Below are 20966 nucleotides of genomic sequence, written 5' to 3' on the forward strand. Positions count from 1 at the left end.
GGAAAAGGACTGGGAAAGCAAAGAGACTCTTCTGATCTCCAGGCCCTTCCTGATCATCCACTTTAACCCCACTCGCAAATGTGAAATGTACCAGTGCGTGTCTGTGCGCTTGTGAAGGGTCACTTCCAGAGCAGTCCAGGCCTCACCAAAGCTTGCAATCACAGTGCGCTGGAAAGAACCCGAGGCTGATTAGCCCAGAATCAGAGACTCCGGGTCTGATCCCAGCTCCACCACTGCTCTGGGACCTCGGGGTGGTCCCACCTGCTTCCTGAGCCTGGTCCCCTCCTCCAGAGAGTGACAGTCGGGACAGAGCACCCCTGAGGTCGTAACTGGTAACAAGCCAGCACGCTTTGAGTCCTTGCTTGCAGGGAGGGACGTGAGGGGTGTGTGCAGGGGTGAGGGGGACAGGAAGGGCAATGGAATGCAGGTAACCGTGCCTGACCCCTGACCGCTGTCAGCGGCACAGCACTAAGATAGGGCGCCTGAGCTGTCCATCAAAACATTCCTAGGAGTGGAGGGCGGTACCTGGTTGTCTGGTAACCCCAGGGCTCTGAGCTCAGAGCTTGGCCAGGTAACCCAAGCCAGAGGGACCATTCCAGAAGGCCAGCCGCAGAGAAACCGAGGGAGGTAAGGCATCCCATGGCTGGGGCCTCAAGGCCTGGTTGGGGGTAGCTAGGGACGCCCCACGGATGAGGCCCTTGAAGGCAAGATTCCTAGGTGTTCTTGGTCACGGGGAATTTCTTTAAAAGGAGGATCACCTCTGCCTGCCTCTCTTAAAAAAGAGGGGGAAGGACAAAGGAAAGGAGAGGGGCTGAGAGCCCAGGCCTGAGTCTTTGCCACGCCTTTCTCCGGCTCCTGGGAGGAGAGCTCAGGAAAAGGCTTTCTTTGCCTTTCCAGGGGGAGAGGTGAGATCCTGGTGGGGAAAAGCATATTTGAAGCCACCGCAGGGTGCTGGGGGACCAGGACTAGCCGGCCATGGGGAAAGAGGTCCCCTGAGAGGGTGTGGGCAGTGAAGGGAGAGACAGCGTTCTGCCCCTCAAGCTGCCTCCTTGCCAACTCACTAGCCCGTTCAGCTCGGTGCCCCTGGTGCCTGGTGGCTGCTTGTATGCCGCAGGCGCTCCCCGAGTATGCAGCAGGCGCTCACCGACGGCTGGCTTGATCTACACCTTGGGATCAGGCAGCAGGAGCACCCGTCCTTGTGAGTGGCGGAACAGCATGAAGGAGGCGACGGGCAGAGGCCCTGCATGTTCTTCTGTCTGCTCCTTCGCTCCTTCAGTGAGGATGGTGTGGGTGTGGGAGCATGTATGTAACACATATGTGTTCCCGGCGCACAGCTCAGGGGTGTAAGGTGCGCTCGCATTGCTGTGTCCATCTCGGTCCGTGAACATTTATGGAGAACGTGGTCTGTGCCGGCCCCTTCAGATCTCCCCTGATCTAGCAGGAGAGACAGACAAGAAAGTCAGCAACTTTAACCCGGCGTGAGGGACGCCGTGAAGGACACAGGCCTCGGTGCTCTGGGAGTCCAGAAGGACCCAGACGGTCGAGGGGGGAGGCTTTCTGGAGGGCACTGTTACTTAGTCCCGAAGGACTAAGAATGAGTTGGGACATTAGAGGAAGGCTTGATGGGGCCCCGGGAGGGTCGCTGAGGCAAAGTACGATGACAGAGAGAAGGCCTTGACACCCCAAGGTGATAGTAGGGCAGGAGTGGGGCCGAATCACCCTGGAGGATCCTGCTTTGGAGGAAGCCAAGGGTAACATACTGACCCTTCTGCTCCCCACTGTCAGCACCATGTCTTTCTCCAACCCTGAGGCTGCGCCCCGAGGGCCTGAGCCTGAACCCTTGAGCTCCAAGAAGAAGAAGAAGAGAAAGTGGCCACAGCAGGAGGCCAGCATCCAAGCCCTCACCAGGGCTGGCCACGGAGCCCTACAGGCCGGCCGGAACCATGAAGCCTTGACCTGCTTCCAGAGGGCCTTCGTCCTGGCCTCTGAGCCCCCACAAACTCGGGACACCCCTGTTTTCCGGGCCTGTGCCTTCAACCTGGGGGCCGCCTATGTGGAGACTGGGGACCCAGCCAGGGGCCTGGAGCTGCTGCTGCGAGCCCAGCCGGCAGAGAAGGCACAGGGCAGAGGTCATGGAGACCAGTGTTTCAACGTGGCTTTGGCCTACGAGGCCCTGGGCAAGCTGCCTCAAGCTTTGGCCTGGTACCGCAGGGCCCTGGGCCACTACCGGCCACTCGGCGACCAGGGACAAGCCCAGGCAAAAATGGGAGCCTGCTACCGGGCCCTGGGACAGCCTGAGCTCGCAGCCCAGTGTCTGCAGGAGGCGAGCCAGGCCTATGCCCAAGCTGGGCAGCCCCAGGCCGCAGCCCTGGCCGCGGGGGCCGCAGCGGCGTGTATGCTGGAGAGCGGCCAGCACGGGGTGGCCGAAGTGGTGCAGATGCTGGAGGAGAGCCGGAGGTGTGCAGAGAGGAGCCCTGGGAGCAGCCTGCTGGGTGAGGCCTTCGGGCAGAGGAGGTGTCTGGGGACATTCAGACCGAGTGATGCTCTGAGAGGTGGGGTGCCGGCAGAGGCTTCTCTGTGGGCGGGGAAAGGGCGAAGGACCCCAGGAGAGGGGCACAGGGGCCGTACCGAGGCAGCATCAGCAGCAACTGGCCCGGCTACCCGTGACCCTGGCCATGCCCTCCAGGGCCGCTCTACGTTGACCTCGGCCTGAGCTACTCCCAGCTCCAACTGTTCCCGCTAGCAGCAGAGGCCTTCCTGCGGGCCCTGCCCCTCTGTCAGGGGCCAGGAGAGGAGGCCACAGTGCTGAGAAACCTCGGGGCGGCCCAAAGTGCCCTCGGCAACCATCAGGAAGCTCGGGACTTTCACCAGAAGGCCGCTGACCTGCATGGTGGGTACCCAGGCCTGGGGAAGGGGATAGGGACTCAGCGGGGCTCCAGCTGGGGCTCAAGGTGGACAGACCTTTAGGGCGGGGTATGGGGCCGGAATGTCCAGAACCAGGGGAGGGCTGGTTGGTGCAGGAGATGGGGCAGGCGGACAGGATGGGGGATGAGGGCTCAGAGGCCGAGGCCTGGGGTTGGGAAGGCAGCAGTGGGCAGAGGGCATAGCCCCGGCTGGGAGAGGAGGTCTCCTGGGGGGGCAGGCAGGTGGAGATGCCTTCTGGCCAAAACTCAGGCCTGAGGAGAGGCTGGCTGTGGGGAGCTGCGATCCCTGTGGTGCCTTGGGGAGGGGTGCTGGGGCTGAGTGCCTCGACTCCTGGGTGCCCGCCAGGGCTGCTGGCCGACGTCTCAGCAGTCAAGGTCCCTTCTTAGGATGGGACTGGCTCTGTCGTCAGGCTCGGTGGGGCAACGGCGGGAGCAGGGACGAAGCTTCGGCGGCCTGGCGTTCGCCCTGAGCCAGCTGGGGGACCATGGAGCCGCCCGAGACAGCTACCTGCATGCCCTCCAGGCCGCCCGGGACACCGGTGAGGGCTTAGTGGGTGGCTTGCCAAGGGGGCCAGGCCAGGGGTCCCGGGGGCTGGTGGCTTCTGGAAGGGAGGGTCAGTGCTGCGGGGAACCAAGAGAGGACCTCCGGGCTGTCTTCCCCAGGGGACACGAAGGGGCAGTGGCAGGCCTGCGAGGGGCTGGGGGCCGCGGCAGCCAGACTGGGGCAGCATGACCAGGCCTTGCGCTACTATAAGGAAGCGCTGGCCCGGAGTCAGGTGAGACCACCCCTCCCAGAACCCGGCTCTTCCTCTACGCCTCCAGCAAGCCTCGTCTGCTGACCGTCCCGCAGTCTGCCCTCTCCTTGCCATCTCTCCATCCACTCACCAAACGCACATCGGGCACGCTGTGTGCTAGGTCCCAGGACTCTGCTGTGAGGAAGAACCTGTCCCTTCACAGTTCCAGGCGGGCGGTAGCAAGATCCGGGCGAGGGCGTGGGGATGGGGTAGAAGAGAAAGGAGGACAGAGCCCCCCTCCCTCCGCCCTCTCCAGTTTCCTGCCTCCCCAATCTGCAGAGGACTGCATAGCCCAGACCCTCCCCATTTCCCCATTATCCACCCTCTCTCCAGAAGGAGCCAGACTCCGTGCGGGACCGGCTGGTGGCCAAGCTGGCTGATGTCATGAGGACGCACCTGGCGCAGGCTGGGCTTGTCCCAACGTCCACACTGGTGAGGTGACCCTGGACAGGGACCTGGGGGTGGGGAGAGGCCACCCTAAGAAGGAGGTGGTGGCAGGCAGAGCTGACCCCGTCAGGGATGCTGCCTGGGCCCTGGGTGTTCATCCGCCCAGGGTGGGAGAGGGGAGCCTGGAGAGGGGACACGGGTCACTTTTCCGTGGACACCGGGGATGGGGAGGTGGGCGGAGGATTCTGGCATATCTCCCAGCGCTGGGCTGTGCCAGGTCTCTGGCTGAGTGGTAACTGACCCAGCAGCTGAGCGTCAGGTGCCATCCAGGATGCCAGGCCCCACCCGGAGGGGGTGGAAAGCAAGGCCCTGGCTGCAGTTCTCCACAAGGCCACAGGGTGGGGCAGTGCTCCAGGGAGGGGCCTGTCCCCGGAGGCGGAGCCGCGCGCGTCCGCGCAGGTCTCACCCCCCCCTCCCGCTCCGGCTGCCCCCAACCCGGTCTCTGCTGAGACGCTCTCAGGCAACCAACTCCCCTCCAGGAATTAAAATTATACTTCGGTATTTATTCTATGTATTTAATGGAGTTTTATGTCTTCTCTTAAAGACCAGGACACTGTATTTATAATTTTCGAGCAAAAGGAAATTAGTCTGGTCGGGGCAGACTGGACCAGCGGCCACCAGCCTTCTGGGACTTTGCCCTCCGGAGGCTCCAGGCAGGGTGGGGGTGTAGGCCAGGCTCTGGCCAGGCCTGATAATGGGGAGCCTGATTCTACCTTGAGAGTCACTAGCCGAGACCCCACCACGGATTTCCACTCTCCCATGGGTGGCACGACCCAGGCTGTCTGTAGCGCGTCTGTGTCTCTGGGGGGCCATGGCGTGTGCAGAGAACACACACTCGCAGATACACCCCCAGCCAGTTCCCTTTGCTCCCCACCATTCCCAGACTTCGGCGCCAGGGAGGACCCAGGCTCCAGGGGTGGCAGCAGGGCCCCCAGCCGGGGCGGGAAGGGGTGGGGCAGAAGTGCCACACAGGTGAGTGGGGCAAGGCTGGGCCTCCAGGGTTGGTGGGGGAGAGGGGTGGTGCGCTGGAGGCACTCGGCCGCTGGCTGGGGGGTTGGGGTCTGCAGGCACCCCAGGGAGGAGGGGCTGGCCTGGTGCCGCTCTCCCCCCTGCTCCCCACCCCTCCAGGTCTTCGAGACGGTGGCAAGAAGAAGAGTGCATGGAGAGCCAGGAGGAGACAGAGGACCAGCCGCTTCCCGATGATGTCCCCGTGGTGTCTTGGGCGCAGAGAGCAGAGTGTGAGTGGGAGCAGGCCCGCCCGGCTGTGTGCCTCCTCCCCGAAAATGGGAGCGCTGTCCCAACCCCTCCAGCTCCCCGAAGGGCCCCCGGCCCTGGTCTGCCATTGAGGCCGTCCAGCCCTCCCCATCCCGCTCCTGTCCCGTTCATGTCTCAGGACCCTGTCCAGCTTCCCCTTCCGCAGTGTCCTCTCCCCCTGGCTTCCGCGGCTTTCCTAGCCTCTAGAACTGTGGACCTTAGAGCACCTGGTTTCACTGAAAGCCTGCTACGCGCCAGGTGCCGGGTGCTGGTCTTGTCCTAGCTCCCTGTTTGCTTCTGCTGGTAGAGGACCTCTGTGGGCAGCGTCCCTGGCTACACGCTATTCTGAGTGGAATTCCCTGCTCGTAGCGTGTCCTCCAGACCGCGGCGAGTTGTCGCCGGACACCTGTCCTGTGCAGAGCGCAGGCTCTGCTGCACCCTCCTTGTCAGTGACCAGGGCGCGCATCCCCCCCACCGCCCTGCTCTTCTCCCAAAGCTTTCTCTTCCCACCATGTGATTCTTGGTCCAGAGAGGCATGAGATGAATGTGGTTGTCCCTCTCCATCCAGGTCCAAGAACCGGGGCCCGTCTCCTGCTTGGAGGCCAAGGCCCCCTCCAAAAGGAGCACCCTGGCATCCTGGTACCCAGTGGCCCCCAAGCCAATAGGTAGGTCCCTGTGGGGGAGGGGAGGAGGCCTGAAGAATGGATAAAAGGAGTAGGAAAGGATGTGACTTTGGATGGTTTTAACAGAACATGATCGCTGGTCAAACTGGGGGAAGATGTGGTCCAGTGATTGGGGACGCCTCTTTGTCTTTGGCCTTGAACCGTGGGAACAACGGTCACCCAGCTCTAGAGCCTGGGGTGTTCCCTGTCTCCTGCACAGCCGGACTGGAGCCCCCCAGAAAGGGACAATCCTGCTGAGCTAAACAGGGTCAGGGGTGGGGGCGTGCGTTCAAACCTCCCCCTCCTGCCCCGGAGCCTTGCAGCGGAGGGAGGTGAGGGCCAGGAGCTGCCCCCAGGGCAGGCGGCCCTTTGCCCTCTCTCCAGCACCCCACTGGCAAGCCCTGCCCTGCCTCCCGCAGGTGGTCAGGCTGGCCCAGGGAAGCCCCCAGCAGAAGCCGTCAGAGGAGACCCGCGGAGTCTGGCTTCTGTGTGATCATGTGACCCCACTCTGCCGGCCCTGAGTGTGGCCTCTGTGGTTTCTGGGACCAAGGCTCTTCCCCGCTGTCCGGTGCCCTACGGACACACAAGGGAACACCACCGGCAAGAGGGCACCTCTGGGGGCACCTGAGTGGCTCAGTGGGTTAAAGTCTCTGCCTTCAGCTCAGGTCATGATCCCGGGGTCCTGGGATCGAGCTCTGCATTGGGCTCTTTGCTTGGCGGGGAGCCTGCTTCCTCCTCTCTCTCTCTCTGCCTACTTGTGATCTCTGTCTGTCAAAAAAATAAATAAAATCTTAAAAAAAAAAAAAGAGGGCAACTCTGTCGGCTGAACAGGGCCTTTGCAGTCCGGGCACTGAGGTGTTCCGTTTGTTCCTTGTTGGGAGTTTGGGACTCAACAGGCAAAAGAAAAAGGGAAAATGGACCGTGAACTTCCCCTTTTTCCTTCTGGATCCAGACCTCATGACTGCCGAGGCCTTGCCGCTCTAAAAGCTGTGACATCTTGGTCAGCAGGCTTTGCAGTCATGGACTCGCTCCAGACCTCCATCTTCTCGAAGTGGAAATGGGGATGAAATGCTACAGGGACACTTCTTAGCCCACAGATGGACTGCACCGCCTCCACGAAAGTCACGGGCTGGGGACACAGCCCCTCAGGCGTGCCGGACGCTGCCGTCAGCGGCCACCACATTTTGGAAAGTGTGTGGTTCAGTCAGCGCCCACCACACCCGGCTCTGAGCGTTTCCCAAGGGTTTTCTCCCGCAGTTCTCACGGCAGACGAGCCCCTTTCACAGACGAGGAGAACATGGGTGTCCTCCCGGCCACACAACTGAGAAGCGGGGAAGCCAGGATTCAAACCCGGCCGGGAGGCACCTCGTCGAGTGGCGCGCGGCTTGCCACCCCGTTTACGCTAAGGCTTGCCGGGGGCTGATTGTGTTGGTACCCCATGTGCTCACACCGACTGCCTGTGTTCTTGGAACTCATGATTCAATTAAATATTACACAAACTGATGAACAAAGTGTGAAAACAAGCCCCGTTTGTATGAAAACGAAGCTGAATCCTTGGAAGTCTTGATTAAGGTGAGTCCATTCAAAAACTACTGTGAATGAGATGTGAGCAAGACGATGATCACATTTTGGGGCAAAATAGTAAAAAAACAGATGAATTTTGCACTCAGATTGCTTCGAACACGCCATGAACTGTTCCACCTCCAGGAAGCAGCCTGGAAAGTGCAGGTGACCCGAAATGAGGTTCGTACAGGAGGGACGCAGAGCTCCGGTCCTGGGCTCCAGAAGACGCCGCCGCACTCTGACAGATGGCAGACGATGCATTTTTAAATGGAAATGAAATAACCCATTCTCGCTCGTGTCAGGGAAGAGGGCTTCTATACACCGTGAAGTACTTCACCCTGAGAGTTTGAGGAGCCGTTAAAACGCCTGCAGGGGACCTAGCCTGTGCCGCACATGGAAGAGGCGGCTGGGGACACGGCGGCTCACCTTCCTTGGCACCTCGTCAGGCATTCACGAGGTCTTGTGTGGGACACAGGTCCACCTCCTGTTAACAAGCCCGACGTACCCTGCCTTTAAACAGGGACAGAGACAAATTTGATCCTCTCCCTTGAAAGCAGCCCCGGTTCGCGGAGCTGGGGGAGTCCACAGGACGCCCCGTGGCCCCCACACGGGTTTCCCCTGCCCTGGTCTAAAATGGCTGCTCGGTGGCCGCAGAGCCCTACTTCCCAGCCGGCAGGAGGGAAAGAGGAAGTGCGGGGGAAATAAGCTTTTTTTTTTCCCCCCAAAGGGAGGACCTGGCCAACACACGTCCCCTCTGCTCAGACCTCATTGGTCAGCATGTAGTCACATGTCGTCACATGTACGTGCCTCACGGCTGCAAGGGACAGTGGGAAATGTAGTAGTCAGCTGGGCAGCCCTGCGGCCAGACGCAACTCAGGGGTTCTGCTGCCAAAGGAAGAGAAGAGAATGGATTTTGGGGGACAGGTAGCAGCACCTGCCACACGGGAATATTGACACTGGGTCAGGCCAGTGCTGTATCAACCGTCATTGGCTCTACCATTTAATAGCTGTATGTTCTTTTTTTTTTTTTTTAAGGTTTTATTTACTTATTTGACAGAAAGAGAGAGGGACAGTGAAAGAGGTAACACAAGCAGGGGAAGAGGGAGAAGAAGAAGCAGGCTTCCAGCCGGAGCCCGATGCGGGGCTCGATCCCAGGACCCTGAGACCATGACCTGAGTGGAAGGCAGACGCCCAAGAACTGAGGCACCCAGAAACCCGTAGCTGTGTGGTCTTTGGAAAATTACTTGATTTCTCTGTGCTATAATGTGAGGATAAAGCCAGGTCATAGGACTGACAGGGTGAAATAGGTAAGCATCTGGAACTCAGCAGGGCTGCGATCACTGTGTCCTTCCTAGACTGGTTTTAAAGGCATTTCCCAAAGCAAACTCCGGAAGTCTGAAAGGCAGCGGTAAGATGAAGTAGGTCTTCTGCTCCTCCTTCCTCGGGACAGCCCCCCAGTGCCTGTTTTATAAATTCTGGGCATGTGGTGGGGTATGTGCGTGTCCCTGTTTTATTCCTACATCGCGTCGGAATGAAGTCAGCAGCAACAGCACTCTACCTGTTTCCGCACGGGTGGAAGGCCGCACCCTACAGGATAATGCTTCAGAGTACAGACTAGCTCAAGCTGCTTGGACCCTAGCTCCGTGGACCGTTGTCACTGTATCGTTGGGCATGTCAGTCAACATCTTGGAGCTTAGTTTTCTCAGTCTGGAAAATGGGGATAGTAACAGGGGTGCCACAAGGATAAAATGAGCTGATTCGTGTTAGCGCGGGGCACATGCTCAAAAAACACGCCTCGCACTGTTTTAGAAATGAATCTTGAGGAGGCCCCTGGATGGCTCAGTCAGAAGACCTATGACTCTTGATCTCAGGGTCATGAGTTCAAGCCCCATGTTGGGTGTAGAGTTTACTTAAAAGTAAAATCTTTAACAAAAATAAACAATGGGGTGCCTGAGTGGCTCAGTTGGTTAAGCAGCTGCCTTCGGCTCAGGTCATGATCCCAGTGTCTTGGGATCGAGTCCCACATCGGGCTCCTTGCTCAGGAGGGAGCCTGCTTCTCTCTCTGCCTCTGCCTGCCACTCTGCCTGTGCTTGCTCGCTCTCTCTCCCATTATCCCTAACAAATAAATAAATAAAATCTTTTAAAAATAAATAAATAAATAAATAAAAGGGGCACCTGGGTGGCTCAGTGGGATAAGCCTCTGCCTTCGGCTCAGGTCATGATCCTGGGGTCCTGGGATTGAGCCCTGCATTGGGCTCTCTGCTCAGCAGGGAGCCTGCTTCCCTTCCTCCCTCTCTGCCTACTTGTGATCTCTCTCTGTCAAATAATAAATAAATAAATAAATAAATAAATAAACGTAATCTTTACACCCTCATGACCTGGAGATCACCGGCCGCATGTTCTTCCCACGGAGCCGGCCAGGTGCCCCACCATAGGTATTATGTACCCTGATAAAGGGGGTAAACGCTGAGTATCAGGGAAGCGGAGCGCGCTATGCTGGTAAGCAGAGGTGGGCAGGGGCAGCTAATGTGGTTGGACAGGGGTCCCAAACTGCACCGCCAACAGCAGTCCACACGGCCTTGGGGTTAGCTTTCAAGCCTCTGTGCTCCTTGCTTGCCGACCCAAGTCCCTTGGTCTTCGGAAAGGACACCCCCTTTCCGAAAGGGCGCGAAGGGACTCTGGGGAACACTAGGCCTGGGGGGGGTTGTGTTTACGAACGATTCACCGCCCGGGCACCAGCTTCTCCCGCACCGAGCCCCCACTTCTGGCGCTCCCCGCTTTAAGACGCTCCAGGCTCGCTCGGGTTGAAGGCTGGCCCTGGGGTACCGGTCCTCCCTGCTCCCAGGTCGCCCGCTTCCTGAACGAAGCCCGGCTCCCTTCCCACCCGCGCTTGTGCCTCTAGCAGGGACCGTGCAGCCCGCGCGGCGCAGCGGAGCGGGGAACTGCCGGCCGCGACGGCGAGGAGCCGAGCTCCGGGCCGGCCTTGTGAGTGCCCGCACCGTCGCAGTGGGAGCTCACGGGATGCGGACTCCAGCGGGCCCCGCCCACTCAGCCGGGCAGTGCTAGGGTAGGACCCCGGGCTGCCAGCCCCGCCACCGACGACCCAATACTACACACTTCGCGCGCAGCGCGGACCCGCCCCCGGGACTGCGCGGCATCGCGCCCGCTGGCGTGGGGGCGGAGCTACACCGAGACCCCGCCCCCGGGGGCGGAGCCGGCGCCGCACATGCGCCGGGCGAGCTCCATGTCCGCGCTGCGGGCGCTGCTGGGGCTCGGGCTGCTGGCCGCCGGCTCCCATCTGCGGCGCGTCCCGGGCCAGGCCGGCGCCTGCCGTGCGGGGCCCGCGTGGTGGGGGACGCGGCGGCCGCGCTCGGGCGGCCCCGGGGAGTCGGCGGGCATGGCGAGCCCGGCGGTGAAGTACCTGAGGTAGGCGAGGCCGGGGCGGGCTCGCTGGGGGCCGGGAGCGGGGACGGGCCGCGCGCGGGGCGCCTGGACTGAGGCTGGGGGTGTCCGCAGCCAGGAGGAGGCCCAGGCGGTGGACGAGGAGCTGTTCAACGAGTACCAGTTCAGCGTGGACCAACTAATGGAGCTGGCCGGGCTGAGCTGCGCCACGGCCATCGCCAAGGTCAGCGGCCTGGGCACCGCCGAGTGGCGGGGACAGCGGGCCGGGCTGGCGCGAGGCCGCCCAGCGCCCCTGACTGCCCTCTCACCCCGCCTCCAGGCCTATCCCCCCAAGTCCATGTCCCGGAGCCCCCCCGCCGTCCTGGTCATCTGCGGGCCCGGGAATAACGGAGGAGACGGTCTGGTCTGCGCGCGGCACCTCAAGCTCTTCGTGAGTGTGTGGGCGAGGACCCGGGCGGCGGGGCTTCCGGGACCCGGGCTCGGACGACCCTTCTCCTTTCCTCCAGGGCTACCAGCCAACCATTTATTACCCCAAAAGGCCGAACAAGCCGCTCTTCACAGCGCTGGTGACCCAGTGTCAGAAAATGGAAATCCCTTTCCTTGGTGAAATGCCCCCGGAGGTAGGTGGCTCCAGTGGGGTCCTCCCCTTCCCCAGCCACCGCCGGTGTCCTGCTCCTCCTGTTCCCAGGCCGAGCTCGCTCGCTGATCTCTCTGGAGGGTGGACTCCGTGCAGGCGGGGCGGGGGTGCCGATCTGGGCTGTTTGAGTAGGGGGAGCCCCTGCCAGTGGTCATGCTCCATCAGTGCCCTCCTGCCCCTTCCCCGAAGCCCCTCTCCCTTCACTTCCGTGGTCAGTGCTTTCCCGCTGAGGTCAGGACCTGTAAGCAGTAAACTGCCTCATCCTAACCCCCCTCCTTAGTCTACAGACTAGGGGTGGGAAGCGAGAACTTTGCTTTTAACACATTCAACAGCGGAAGAGACTGGGATGGTGCAGAAAAGGCAGGTGGCTTGTCCGGACTCCTGGTCTCAGGCCGTCCCACCCTGTACCTCCCCAGGGTCCGGCAGGCCCTCAGAACAGACCTGTCTGGGCAAGCTCAGCTTGGCCTAATCAGTGACCAGCTTGCACTAAAGTCTAGGCCCGAGAATGCCTCCTGAATCAGTGACATTAGTTGTGCCTCTGTGAGTGGTGCATGCAAGGCACAGCCGTCTCCCACCAAGGGCCCCTGTGCGGCCACAGGCTGTGACGTGCTCCCCTCCCTGCCCCCAACAGCCCATGCTGATCGACGAACTGTACGAGCTGGTCGTGGACGCCATCTTTGGCTTCAGCTTCAAAGGCGATGTCCGGGAGCCGTTCCGCAGCATCCTGAGTGTCCTGAATGGGCTCACGGTGCCCATCGCAAGCATCGACATCCCCTCAGGTGCTGGGTCCAAGGAAGCTGGGGAGCGGGGAGCGGGGTGGGACCCTGCCCTATCCTGAGACAGGCACCTAGGCCTCCTCCTTCTTGACCCAAAGCTCAGACCAAGCTTAAAGCTGGTCTGAAGGGGCAGAACACAGCTTTGTGGGCCCACAAAAGGGCCAGGGAGCAGAGCTGAGGACTACTGCCCGTATGTATTGGAGCCAAGACCACAGCCCAGGAGGCCGCAGAGCTTCAAGGACGTAACGCAGGTTCCTCAAGTGGGGACACAGGGGCCTCCCACTCCTTCAGGACGGGGGTAGAGCAGGGCACGAAGAGGAACAGATCTCGTCCTCTTTCCCTGAATACCATCCTCTTCTCAGGTTGGGACGTGGAGAAGGGGAACTCCGGAGGGATCCAGCCAGACTTGCTCATCTCCCTGACAGCACCCAAAAAGTCGGCCACCCAGTTCACTGGGCGCTACCACTACCTAGGGGGTCGCTTTGTGCCACCTGCTCTGGAAAAGAAGTACCAGCTGAATCTGCCACCCTACCCCGACACTGAATGTGTCTACCGTCTGCAGTGAGGGGGGCCAAGTGGCCGTTCCTCCCAATAAAGACTTTGTGGCCCCCTCCCGAGCTGTGGAATCCAGGGAGCCTTCCTGGCAGTAATGGGTGAGAAGCGGCAGGAGCCAGAGTGTGACCTGGCAGACACGGGGCCACCTCTCCTTGGGGTCAGAACCGGCCAGGGAGGCAGCTGGGGTGTTTGCTTGCAACAAACACGGACTTTCAGAGGCTGAGCAAGCTCCCAAGTGAGGTTCTCTGAGCTTTCCCCTTCCACTCAGCAGGGTGGCAAGACTATGGGAGGTGAACACAAGGAATTTCTTTGGAGGCGTCCAAGGAACCCCTGAGCTGTATTCAGAGGTTCCCAGGCTGGGAGTGGAGAAGCAGGAAGCACACACAGGCTGGCGCGGAGTCGTTTACTCTCGTCTGGGGGGCCGGCGGCCTGTGGGCTGCGTCTGCAGTGGCCATGTCTGCCCACACCCAGCTCCGAGCAGCTGGGAGTTCACTGGTCCGACTCCTCCTCTGGAGGGCGCAGGAGACCCAGTCAACTCAGGTCCGACACTGGCCTGACCTTCACACTCTCTTCTGCTTCCGTCTCACTGTCTGGTCATCGCTGACTGCAGGAGCTCGTCCCTGCGGCCTCCTCTCGCCTCGGCTGCCTGGGCCGGTATGAGCCCCGCTCCCAGCCTCCTCATCCCCTTCATCCCTTACATCCTCCTCCTCCTCCTCCTCCTGGGGCCGTGGTCTTCTCTTCTTGCTTTTCCTGCTCTTCCCCTCCCTGTGCGCTCTGCTTGCTGCTTCCCGGGCCCCACCGTCCACAGCAGCCCCCTCCACCGCGTCCTCTGCATTCGCGTCCCCCTCTGGCCGCTGCCGTCTCTTGTGTCTGCGCCGCAGCTTGGCACATGTGCCGCTCTCTGCCTGCTCTGTCCCAGCGCTGGCTTCAGCCTCCTGACCTTGGGCCCCTCCATCTGGGACCCCCGGCTCCTCTGCGCGGTGCTGCCTCCTCTTTCTCTTCCTGTGGCGCTCATCAGCTCGTTCCCTGCTCTCCTGCTCTCCGGGTCCACTCACCCCTGCGGCCCCCCTGTCCGCACTCCCCACCGCCGCTCCCTCCTTCTCCTCTGCCACCAGGGCTTCTGGCTTCCGTCTGGTCTTCTTCCTGCTTCTCCCGTCAGCCTGGCTTGCGTCTCCCCCACACTCTTCGGCTCTCCTGACTGTTGCTATGGCATCTCTCTCTTTCTGCTTCTTTTTCTTCTTCTTTTTTTTCGGGGGCTTGCTCTCAGACTGCGGGTGAGGGGTCCCAGGGTCCTGGCCTTTGAGTCGAGCCAGGAACGCCTGCTCCTGGGCCTCCAACCGGGCAAGCTTAGCCTTCATGGTGATCCCGAGACGAGCGGCCCTGAAACGGACGGGCCCCGGCTCAAAGCGAGGTACGGGGTGAACAGGCCTGGTCCTTGCAGGTGCAGGCAGCGCTGGTGGGGGGAGGCGGGGGACCCCTCCCCTGGGGTGAGAAGCGTGCAGAAGAGGCCACCCCCCAGGGCTTGTGATGGGGAGGAAAGAAGGGACCCCAAGGAGCCGACCGCCACTTACTTGTGTGCCGTGCGCCCTTCGCAGGCCTGGAGCAGCATCTCATCGGTCAGACTGTTGGGGGGAGATGAGGAATCACAAACAGCTCGTGCAAAGGCCTGACCTCTCCTGCCCTCCGAAACCTCCTCCCTTCAACACGGAGTCCCTGTTCAGGACCTGGCACTTTCTGGGCGCAGGGGAAGCAAAGATTAGTGCGACACAGTTCCACCCGAAGAAGCCCAGTCAGGCCTGAAACTTGGCCCTTTCTGTCCTCCCACACGCCCCCAGCACTAAAATGAGGTCTCACATCTTCGGAGGCTTGGGTCCCCGGTTGCCGTCATCACTGTGACTCTCTAAGTCCTTGTCTGGCTTCTCCCCACTTGACGTCAGTGTGGCCATCTAGAAGGAGCGATCATGGGGGTGGACAAAGCCCCCTCAACACCACTGCCAACCCCTCTTCCCTCCCGGAAGCCCCCCCACCCAGAACAGGCAGCCACAGGTGCCGATCTGCCAGCCCCCAACACAGCTCCCTGGAGACCCACGGTGGGCGGGGGGCACAGCATACCTCCACCCTGGCAGGAGGTGGGCTGCCAGGGTGGGGGTGGCGGCGGTGGAGCCCAATGGCGGGCTCTGGGCACCCACCCACGGGTGGACACTGGGTCCCGGGGTCCCCTGATGTCATCCCGGTGTGCTGCTCACCGCCCTCCCCCACGCCTACCCGCAGTGCTTGTAACTAAGACTGAGAACTTAGTCTGGGCCAACGGGCTGAGACAGGAGCCGAATAGGCAGAGACCAGTCGGCCCAGAAGAGCCGACGTGGGGGGCGGAGGGTGGAGGACAGAACACAAGCGCTGCCTGTGCTGGAGGAGGGATACTGGTCCGACTTCAGGGTTTGGGGACATTTCGGGAACTCTGTGAGCTCTCGAATACCACCGCAAGTGGGCAGGTGAAGGGGGAAAGGCAGCCCGGTGCGCTAACGGCCGCGAGTGGGACGACCACATGCAGAAGCCTGCAGGTGGAAGGCGGCACCTTCAAAAGAATCCGATCCCGTCCCAAGGGCAGAGGCCGGAGAACGGTGCGAGCAGGACACGACCGCAGGGCCCGGGGAGCCAGTCCGACACATCGGGACGGTCATCCTCGGTCAGGGACGAGCCAGAGCCCCAGAGCAAGGCGTTAAGAGAGCGCTCTGGCCGCTGTGGCAGTGAGACCGGGTGGGGTCTGGGTAGGAGGCTGTGCCGGCAATCCGGCAGGAGAGGACAGCCACGGGGATGGGGAGAAACGGGAAAGGCTTGCTGCAGAACACGAGAGCCCTAGCATGCAACAGGTGGCCGCGGAACGGGAGCGGGATGGGGTCAGATAACCTGTCGGGTCCCCTCTGGCTTCTAAGTCCTCTGCACTGGACCTCCCCTCCTGCCCTGCTCTGGCGGCTGCCTGTGCCCCACCACCCAGGCCCCATCCCCAGGCCCACGGGACCTGAAAGTCTAATTCTGGTCGCGGGTCTGCTATCTAAGCAAGTGACGTCTGACAATGTTAGGATAGTTCAAGAAGAGCGAAGGAGGCATGTGAAGCAACGGTTCAGGCTGAGGGGACCAGGGAAGGAAAAAGGATGGACCTTCTTAACCCAGGCCCCTCGCACCTTCACGAACTTCTGATACAGCACGTTGGGCTTGGGACGACCACAGCGGGTGGTCTCCTTAGAGAGGTGCCTCAGCCGTACTCCATCCTGTGGGGAGGTAGCAGTGAGTGGGGGACGTGGTGTGCCCCGCACCCCACACGTCCCAGACCTTCACGGTCCACTCGCCCATCGGTCAGCACCCCGTACCTGCCCGGTTTCCACTACCAGGCCGGCTGCAGTCTTGTTGAAGAGCTCATTCCACCAGTGGTCTGTGAACTCCTTGGCAGGGTCATGTCCCACCTGCCAGAGGGAGAAGGATGAACTCCGAGGACCTGTCCCTGGGGTCCCCTTCTCCAGCCACACAGATCTCCCTCAGCCTGCCCAATCTTACCCCATGAGTGTCCTGCTTCAGTGTCACCTTGAGGGCCTGAGTGATGCCATTCTCCTTCCGGCCCAGGCCTTTGCCTGCAGGACAGTGAGTGACCTGGTTTATTGTGCCGCCTGCCCCAAGCCCTCACAGCACCAACACATGCCACTCCTTGTTACAACACACACGGAGCACTGGGGGACGCCCTCCAGTCCCCCTCCTTCCGGTGCCTCTCCATGCAGTGTCCCTGGCTTTGTCTGCGCCCGAGCCGTCTCTCCCTCGTGATTGTTTCAGGACAGAGGCCTCGACCCTTACTCCCCCACGGTCCTCCCAAACACTTTTCTCACAACCCGCTGTCACATTTCTTCCACTCATCCCTTTTCTGGAAAAGTCAGAAATTTTCTTCTGCAATTTCCCTTTAAACTGGCTTTTCCCCTCAGCTGAACAGACTACTTATGGATGGCCCAGGAGGAAGCTGCTCCCCTGGGCTCGAGCAGGGAGCGGGGGAACATGGAGGGGCCCCCCAGGGATGACCTTGCGTCCATCCATGCTTCAGCAGCTGCTTCTCAGCAAACTTCATCCCATGACTCTTGACCTCTGGGGTGACGCTCATGGTGAGACAAGAGTCCCGATTCTCAGTCCCTCACCAGAGAAGACGCCGTCATCACCCCTTCAAGAGAAAAGGAGAAAGCGCCCAAATCATCCATCAGCTCCAGCCTGACTGCTCTCCTAAAAATTCTTTTCTGAACTTGGGGCAGAGACAGAGGAAGAAGGCCTGGTCTTTGCCGGGGGTGGGGGGAGGCGCTCCCGTCTGACCACAGAGAGATCATCAGCATGTCCACAAGCCAAGCAGGATTGGTGTAACTAGTTAACACCTAAGTTCTCAGAGTGCTCATCACGTGATTACTTCATTCAATTCTCCCAGCTCAGGAGGCGTTCTGGAACGTTCCATCCGGGAATATAGCATTCCTCCTTTACAAAGAGAAAGCGTGACTTGCTCTGGGTCACACAGCTAGTATGTGTAGGAACTCAGCCAGACGGCCCACCCTTGGGGTCCCGCTCTTTCCTGCCACATGGTGACAGCCCCTGCAACTCACTGCCACACAAAAACAAAGCAATAAGGGATCTTTAGCCTCAGTCATGAGAATACTGAAGGGAGCCGTATCTCACAGCCACGCTCCAGCACTCAGTATACTCTCAAGTGTGGGGGCTCCGCAACTCTTCCTCACTGCCCGTCTTCAATCTTGCTGCAACACCCTTTTTGAAACTGTCTAGCTTAGGAAGGGTACCCTTGAGGCCCCTGGGTGGAGCAGTGGGTTAAGCTTCTGTCTTCGGTTCGAGTAGTGGTGTCGGGGTCCTGGGATCCAGCCCCTGATCCAGTCCCTCTGCTCAGCAGGGAGCCTGCTTCCCTCTCTCTCTCTGCCTGCCTCTCTGCCTACTTGTGGTCCGTCAAATAAATAAATAAAATCTTAAAAAAAAAAAAAAAAAGAGGAAGGGTGCCCTTACAGCATTTCATGCATAACAAGTTGATTCCATGTATTGTTGTTGTGTCTTATTTAATGCTAATCGTCCTGTGGGTGGCTAATATCTTTAATTTACAAACAAAGAAAACAAAGCCTGGGTCACAGAGTTAGTGAAGAGAGGGGAGCTGGAAAACAAGCCCAGGCTGCCTACCTGCCTCCAACGTGGCCTCTTCCTACCACGCCACAGTTACCAGCAGCATTTCTTTTTTTTTTTTAAGATTTTATTTATTTATTTGACAGAGAGAGATCACAAGCAGGCAGAGAGAGAGAGAGGAGGAACTCGATCCCAGGACCCTGAGATCATGACCTGAGCCGAAGGCAGAGGCTTAACCCACTGAGCCACCCGGGCGCCCCCCCCAGCAGCATTTCTTTATAGTCGCACAGGTGCTCCTCCGTTTGGAACCGGATAATGGCATTATCCGGTTTATACACTGAATCTGCCTCTGAAATGGTCAGGCTGGCTTATCACACAAGACACACAAAACTTAGGGCCACCACTGCTGACTCACTGAAAGTTAACTTGTATAAAGATAATCTATTATAAGACGCCTTCCTGGCTCAGTCCGTTAAGCGTCTGCCTTCGGCGCAGGTCAGGATACCGGCCCCGGGATTGAAGAGAGGCAAATTCAGGATGACTTACATTTCTGTTCACGGTTCTACTGTGCGGGGCGATTACCCAAAAACCTGATACCTTGAGAGTCCCGACAGAAAAGCAGGGGGCGAAGAAATGGCTCTTGAATTTATAAGGAAAGTAAAATTCGAACACTGGGGCCTTTAAGCCGGCCTCCAAACTCGGCCTCCTCCCCGAAGTCATCCCTGATCCATCAGCCCCCAGATTTTGATAAAAACAACAGTAACATCTGGCACTGTCCTTTACTCGACGCCAGCCTGCTGACCGCTTTACACGGACCATCTTCTTTCACCCTCCCACCGACCCTGCCAAGACGGGTTATTACCCACATTTGCAAACACACGAATCGCAGGGAAGTTTATTCCTTGCCCAAACCCAACAGCTGACAAGTAGAGGATCCAGGATCCCAGAACTGGTGTGAATTACCCCTCGGCCTCTTGGAGCTGTCTGCGCTCCCTGACCTACGGCTGACCGCCGCGGTCACTGGAAACCGCACGCCCTGAATCGGCGTCGGCCTTCGTTCTCTGACTCGGCGCGCTCAAGGCCGGCGTGAACGCGCTCAGCCGGTGCGACCCGGGGGCTTGACCGACCGGCAGCGGTCACTGCGGACCGAAGCTACGAGGCCCCAGGCCGCAGGGTCGCGAAGGCTGCGAGCGCGCGTCGGGAACCACCTGCTCTCGGGTCAACCCAAGTTTTCTCACGTTAAAGCGGCCAGGGCCACTCTTCGGACCGCGGTTCCACAGGCCCCCCCTCCCCGGTCTCTCGTCTCTCCTGCTGCAGCTCCACCCGGTGGGGCTACTGTCCTGACTCCGCCTTCACTCCCGAGCCCGGCCTCCGACCGCCACCGTCCGGAGGCGGTCGCCGCTTACCGTCAGCGCCGGGCCCCCTCCGCGTGAACACGTGCGTCCTCCGGCCTGCGCGCCGCCATCTTCCCGGAAGCTGCAGGCCGGCCTCTCTAGGCCGCCCACACCATAGAGACGCCCGCCCGCACCATAGAGACGCCCGCCCGCACCATAGAGGCGCCCGCCCGCTCCATAGAGGCGCCCGCCCGCACCATAGAGACGCCCGCCCGCACCATAGAGACGCCCGCCCGCACCATAGAGGCGCCCGCCCGTACCATAGAGGCGCCCGCCCGCACCATAGAGGCGCCGCAGCCCGCGAGGCCGGCTGCGGGGCGTCTCTTGCTTGCACGGTTGCCGCGGAAACGGGCCCGCGCGCGTCCTCTCCGGGGTTCGGCGTGTTCCGCTTCCGGCCAGCCTGCAGCCCGGGGGCGACCGAGGGGCTCGTCCAGATCCGCCCGCGGGACGCCGACATCAGCTTTGGCAGCGACGCCGCGCCAGTCCCGCGCCCAGAGACGGGGAAGGAAGCGCGGGGCGCCCCTCGGGGGCGGCTTGCGGGGGCGAATGCTCAGCCTCCGGGGCAGTCGTCCGGGGTGTCCGTAGGCTCACCAGGCCCTTGCGGGCACCTGCCGGGTTGGAACCGTCGATGCGAAGCTGCGGGAGACGCGCGCCCCGACGGGGCACCTGCTCTGCCCGCTCGGGAGAGACGCGGGCCCGGAGCGGGGCGGGGGGCGCGGAGCTAGAGGCGGACCCGATCGCGCGCGGGGCGGGCGGCCCCTCGCAGCAGCCGTCGCCGAGGCGGAGCGCTCAGCCGGAGCAGCTGCACGGGCGCCGTCCGCGCGAACTGCCGGGGCTCCGCAGCCGCCCGCCGGCTGACCCCCCCGCTCCCGGTCGCGGTGTTCACGGTGACAGGCGCCCTCCTCCGCCAGGAGCATCTCCCGGCAGAGCTTTGTCATGTGGCTCCGTTTATCGCAGTTCATCAAATTTTCCCCGTAAACAACTTTACTTTTATTAATTTATTTCGGGGGGAGGGGCAGAGGGAGAGAGAACCCCGAGCAGGCTCGACGCCCAGCACCTGCAGCCTGGGGCTCCCTCTCAGGGCCCTGAGATCGTGGCCTGAGCCCAGATGGAGGGTCTGAGGCTTAACCAACTGAGCCGCCAGGCGCCCAGCCCACCACGTCTCCCTCCATCTCTCTGTCCCCTCCACCTAGCCAATGTCCTGTATCCTCCCGTGGTCATGGCAGAGGTTTGAAAGTGCGGGCATGAGGCAATCTCAAGGCCCACAGCTTGCGGGCTCACAGTTTGTGTGTGGCCCACTTTGCAGGCCACGCCCCAAACCTCGTGGCCACGGTTGTCTGACTCAGGGTTCCTAGTCTGGCCTAGGGTGGTGAGCAGCTTGTTCTGCCTGACTCACTCGTTCCAGAATTATTA

General features: G+C 60.9%; 3 protein-coding genes across 4 annotated transcripts; 2 read left to right on the forward strand and 1 right to left on the reverse strand.

The window, feature by feature from the left end:
• Positions 1-614: 614 nt before the first annotated feature.
• TTC24 (tetratricopeptide repeat domain 24) lies at positions 615-6729 on the forward strand. Its single transcript, XM_044266172.1, has 10 exons — positions 615-627; positions 1786-2492; positions 2687-2890; positions 3335-3463; positions 3588-3700; positions 4052-4150; positions 5049-5137; positions 5294-5403; positions 5988-6084; positions 6501-6729. The coding sequence occupies exons 2-10, from the start codon at positions 1790-1792 to the stop codon at positions 6580-6582; spliced, it is 1626 nt and encodes a 541-aa protein (XP_044122107.1). The 5' UTR covers positions 615-627; positions 1786-1789; the 3' UTR covers positions 6583-6729.
• A 4156-nt stretch (positions 6730-10885) lies between these two features.
• NAXE (NAD(P)HX epimerase) lies at positions 10886-13076 on the forward strand. Of its 2 annotated transcripts, none has more exons than XM_044266593.1 (6): positions 10886-11070; positions 11161-11269; positions 11366-11476; positions 11553-11666; positions 12315-12462; positions 12822-13076. In XM_044266593.1, exons 1-6 carry the CDS (start codon positions 10889-10891, stop codon positions 13022-13024), a joined length of 867 nt encoding a protein of 288 aa, XP_044122528.1. In that variant the 5' UTR covers positions 10886-10888; the 3' UTR covers positions 13025-13076. The 2 variants fall into 2 exon arrangements, with proteins under 2 accessions (XP_044122528.1, XP_044122527.1); XM_044266592.1 differs by having other exon boundaries at positions 11017-11070; positions 11165-11269.
• Positions 13077-13403: 327 nt separating this feature from the next.
• GPATCH4 (G-patch domain containing 4) lies at positions 13404-19629 on the reverse strand. Its single transcript, XM_044266591.1, has 8 exons — positions 19566-19629; positions 17077-17212; positions 16567-16640; positions 16383-16475; positions 16197-16283; positions 14869-14960; positions 14586-14636; positions 13404-14394 (listed from the first exon to the last, which is right to left on the reverse strand). Exons 2-8 carry the CDS (start codon positions 17153-17155, stop codon positions 13575-13577), a joined length of 1296 nt encoding a protein of 431 aa, XP_044122526.1. The 5' UTR covers positions 17156-17212; positions 19566-19629; the 3' UTR covers positions 13404-13574.
• Between the last annotated feature and the right edge of the window lie 1337 nt (positions 19630-20966).

Source organism: Neovison vison, chromosome 10 (genome assembly GCF_020171115.1).
Source record: "Neovison vison isolate M4711 chromosome 10, ASM_NN_V1, whole genome shotgun sequence".
NCBI lineage: Eukaryota > Metazoa > Chordata > Mammalia > Carnivora > Mustelidae > Neogale > Neogale vison.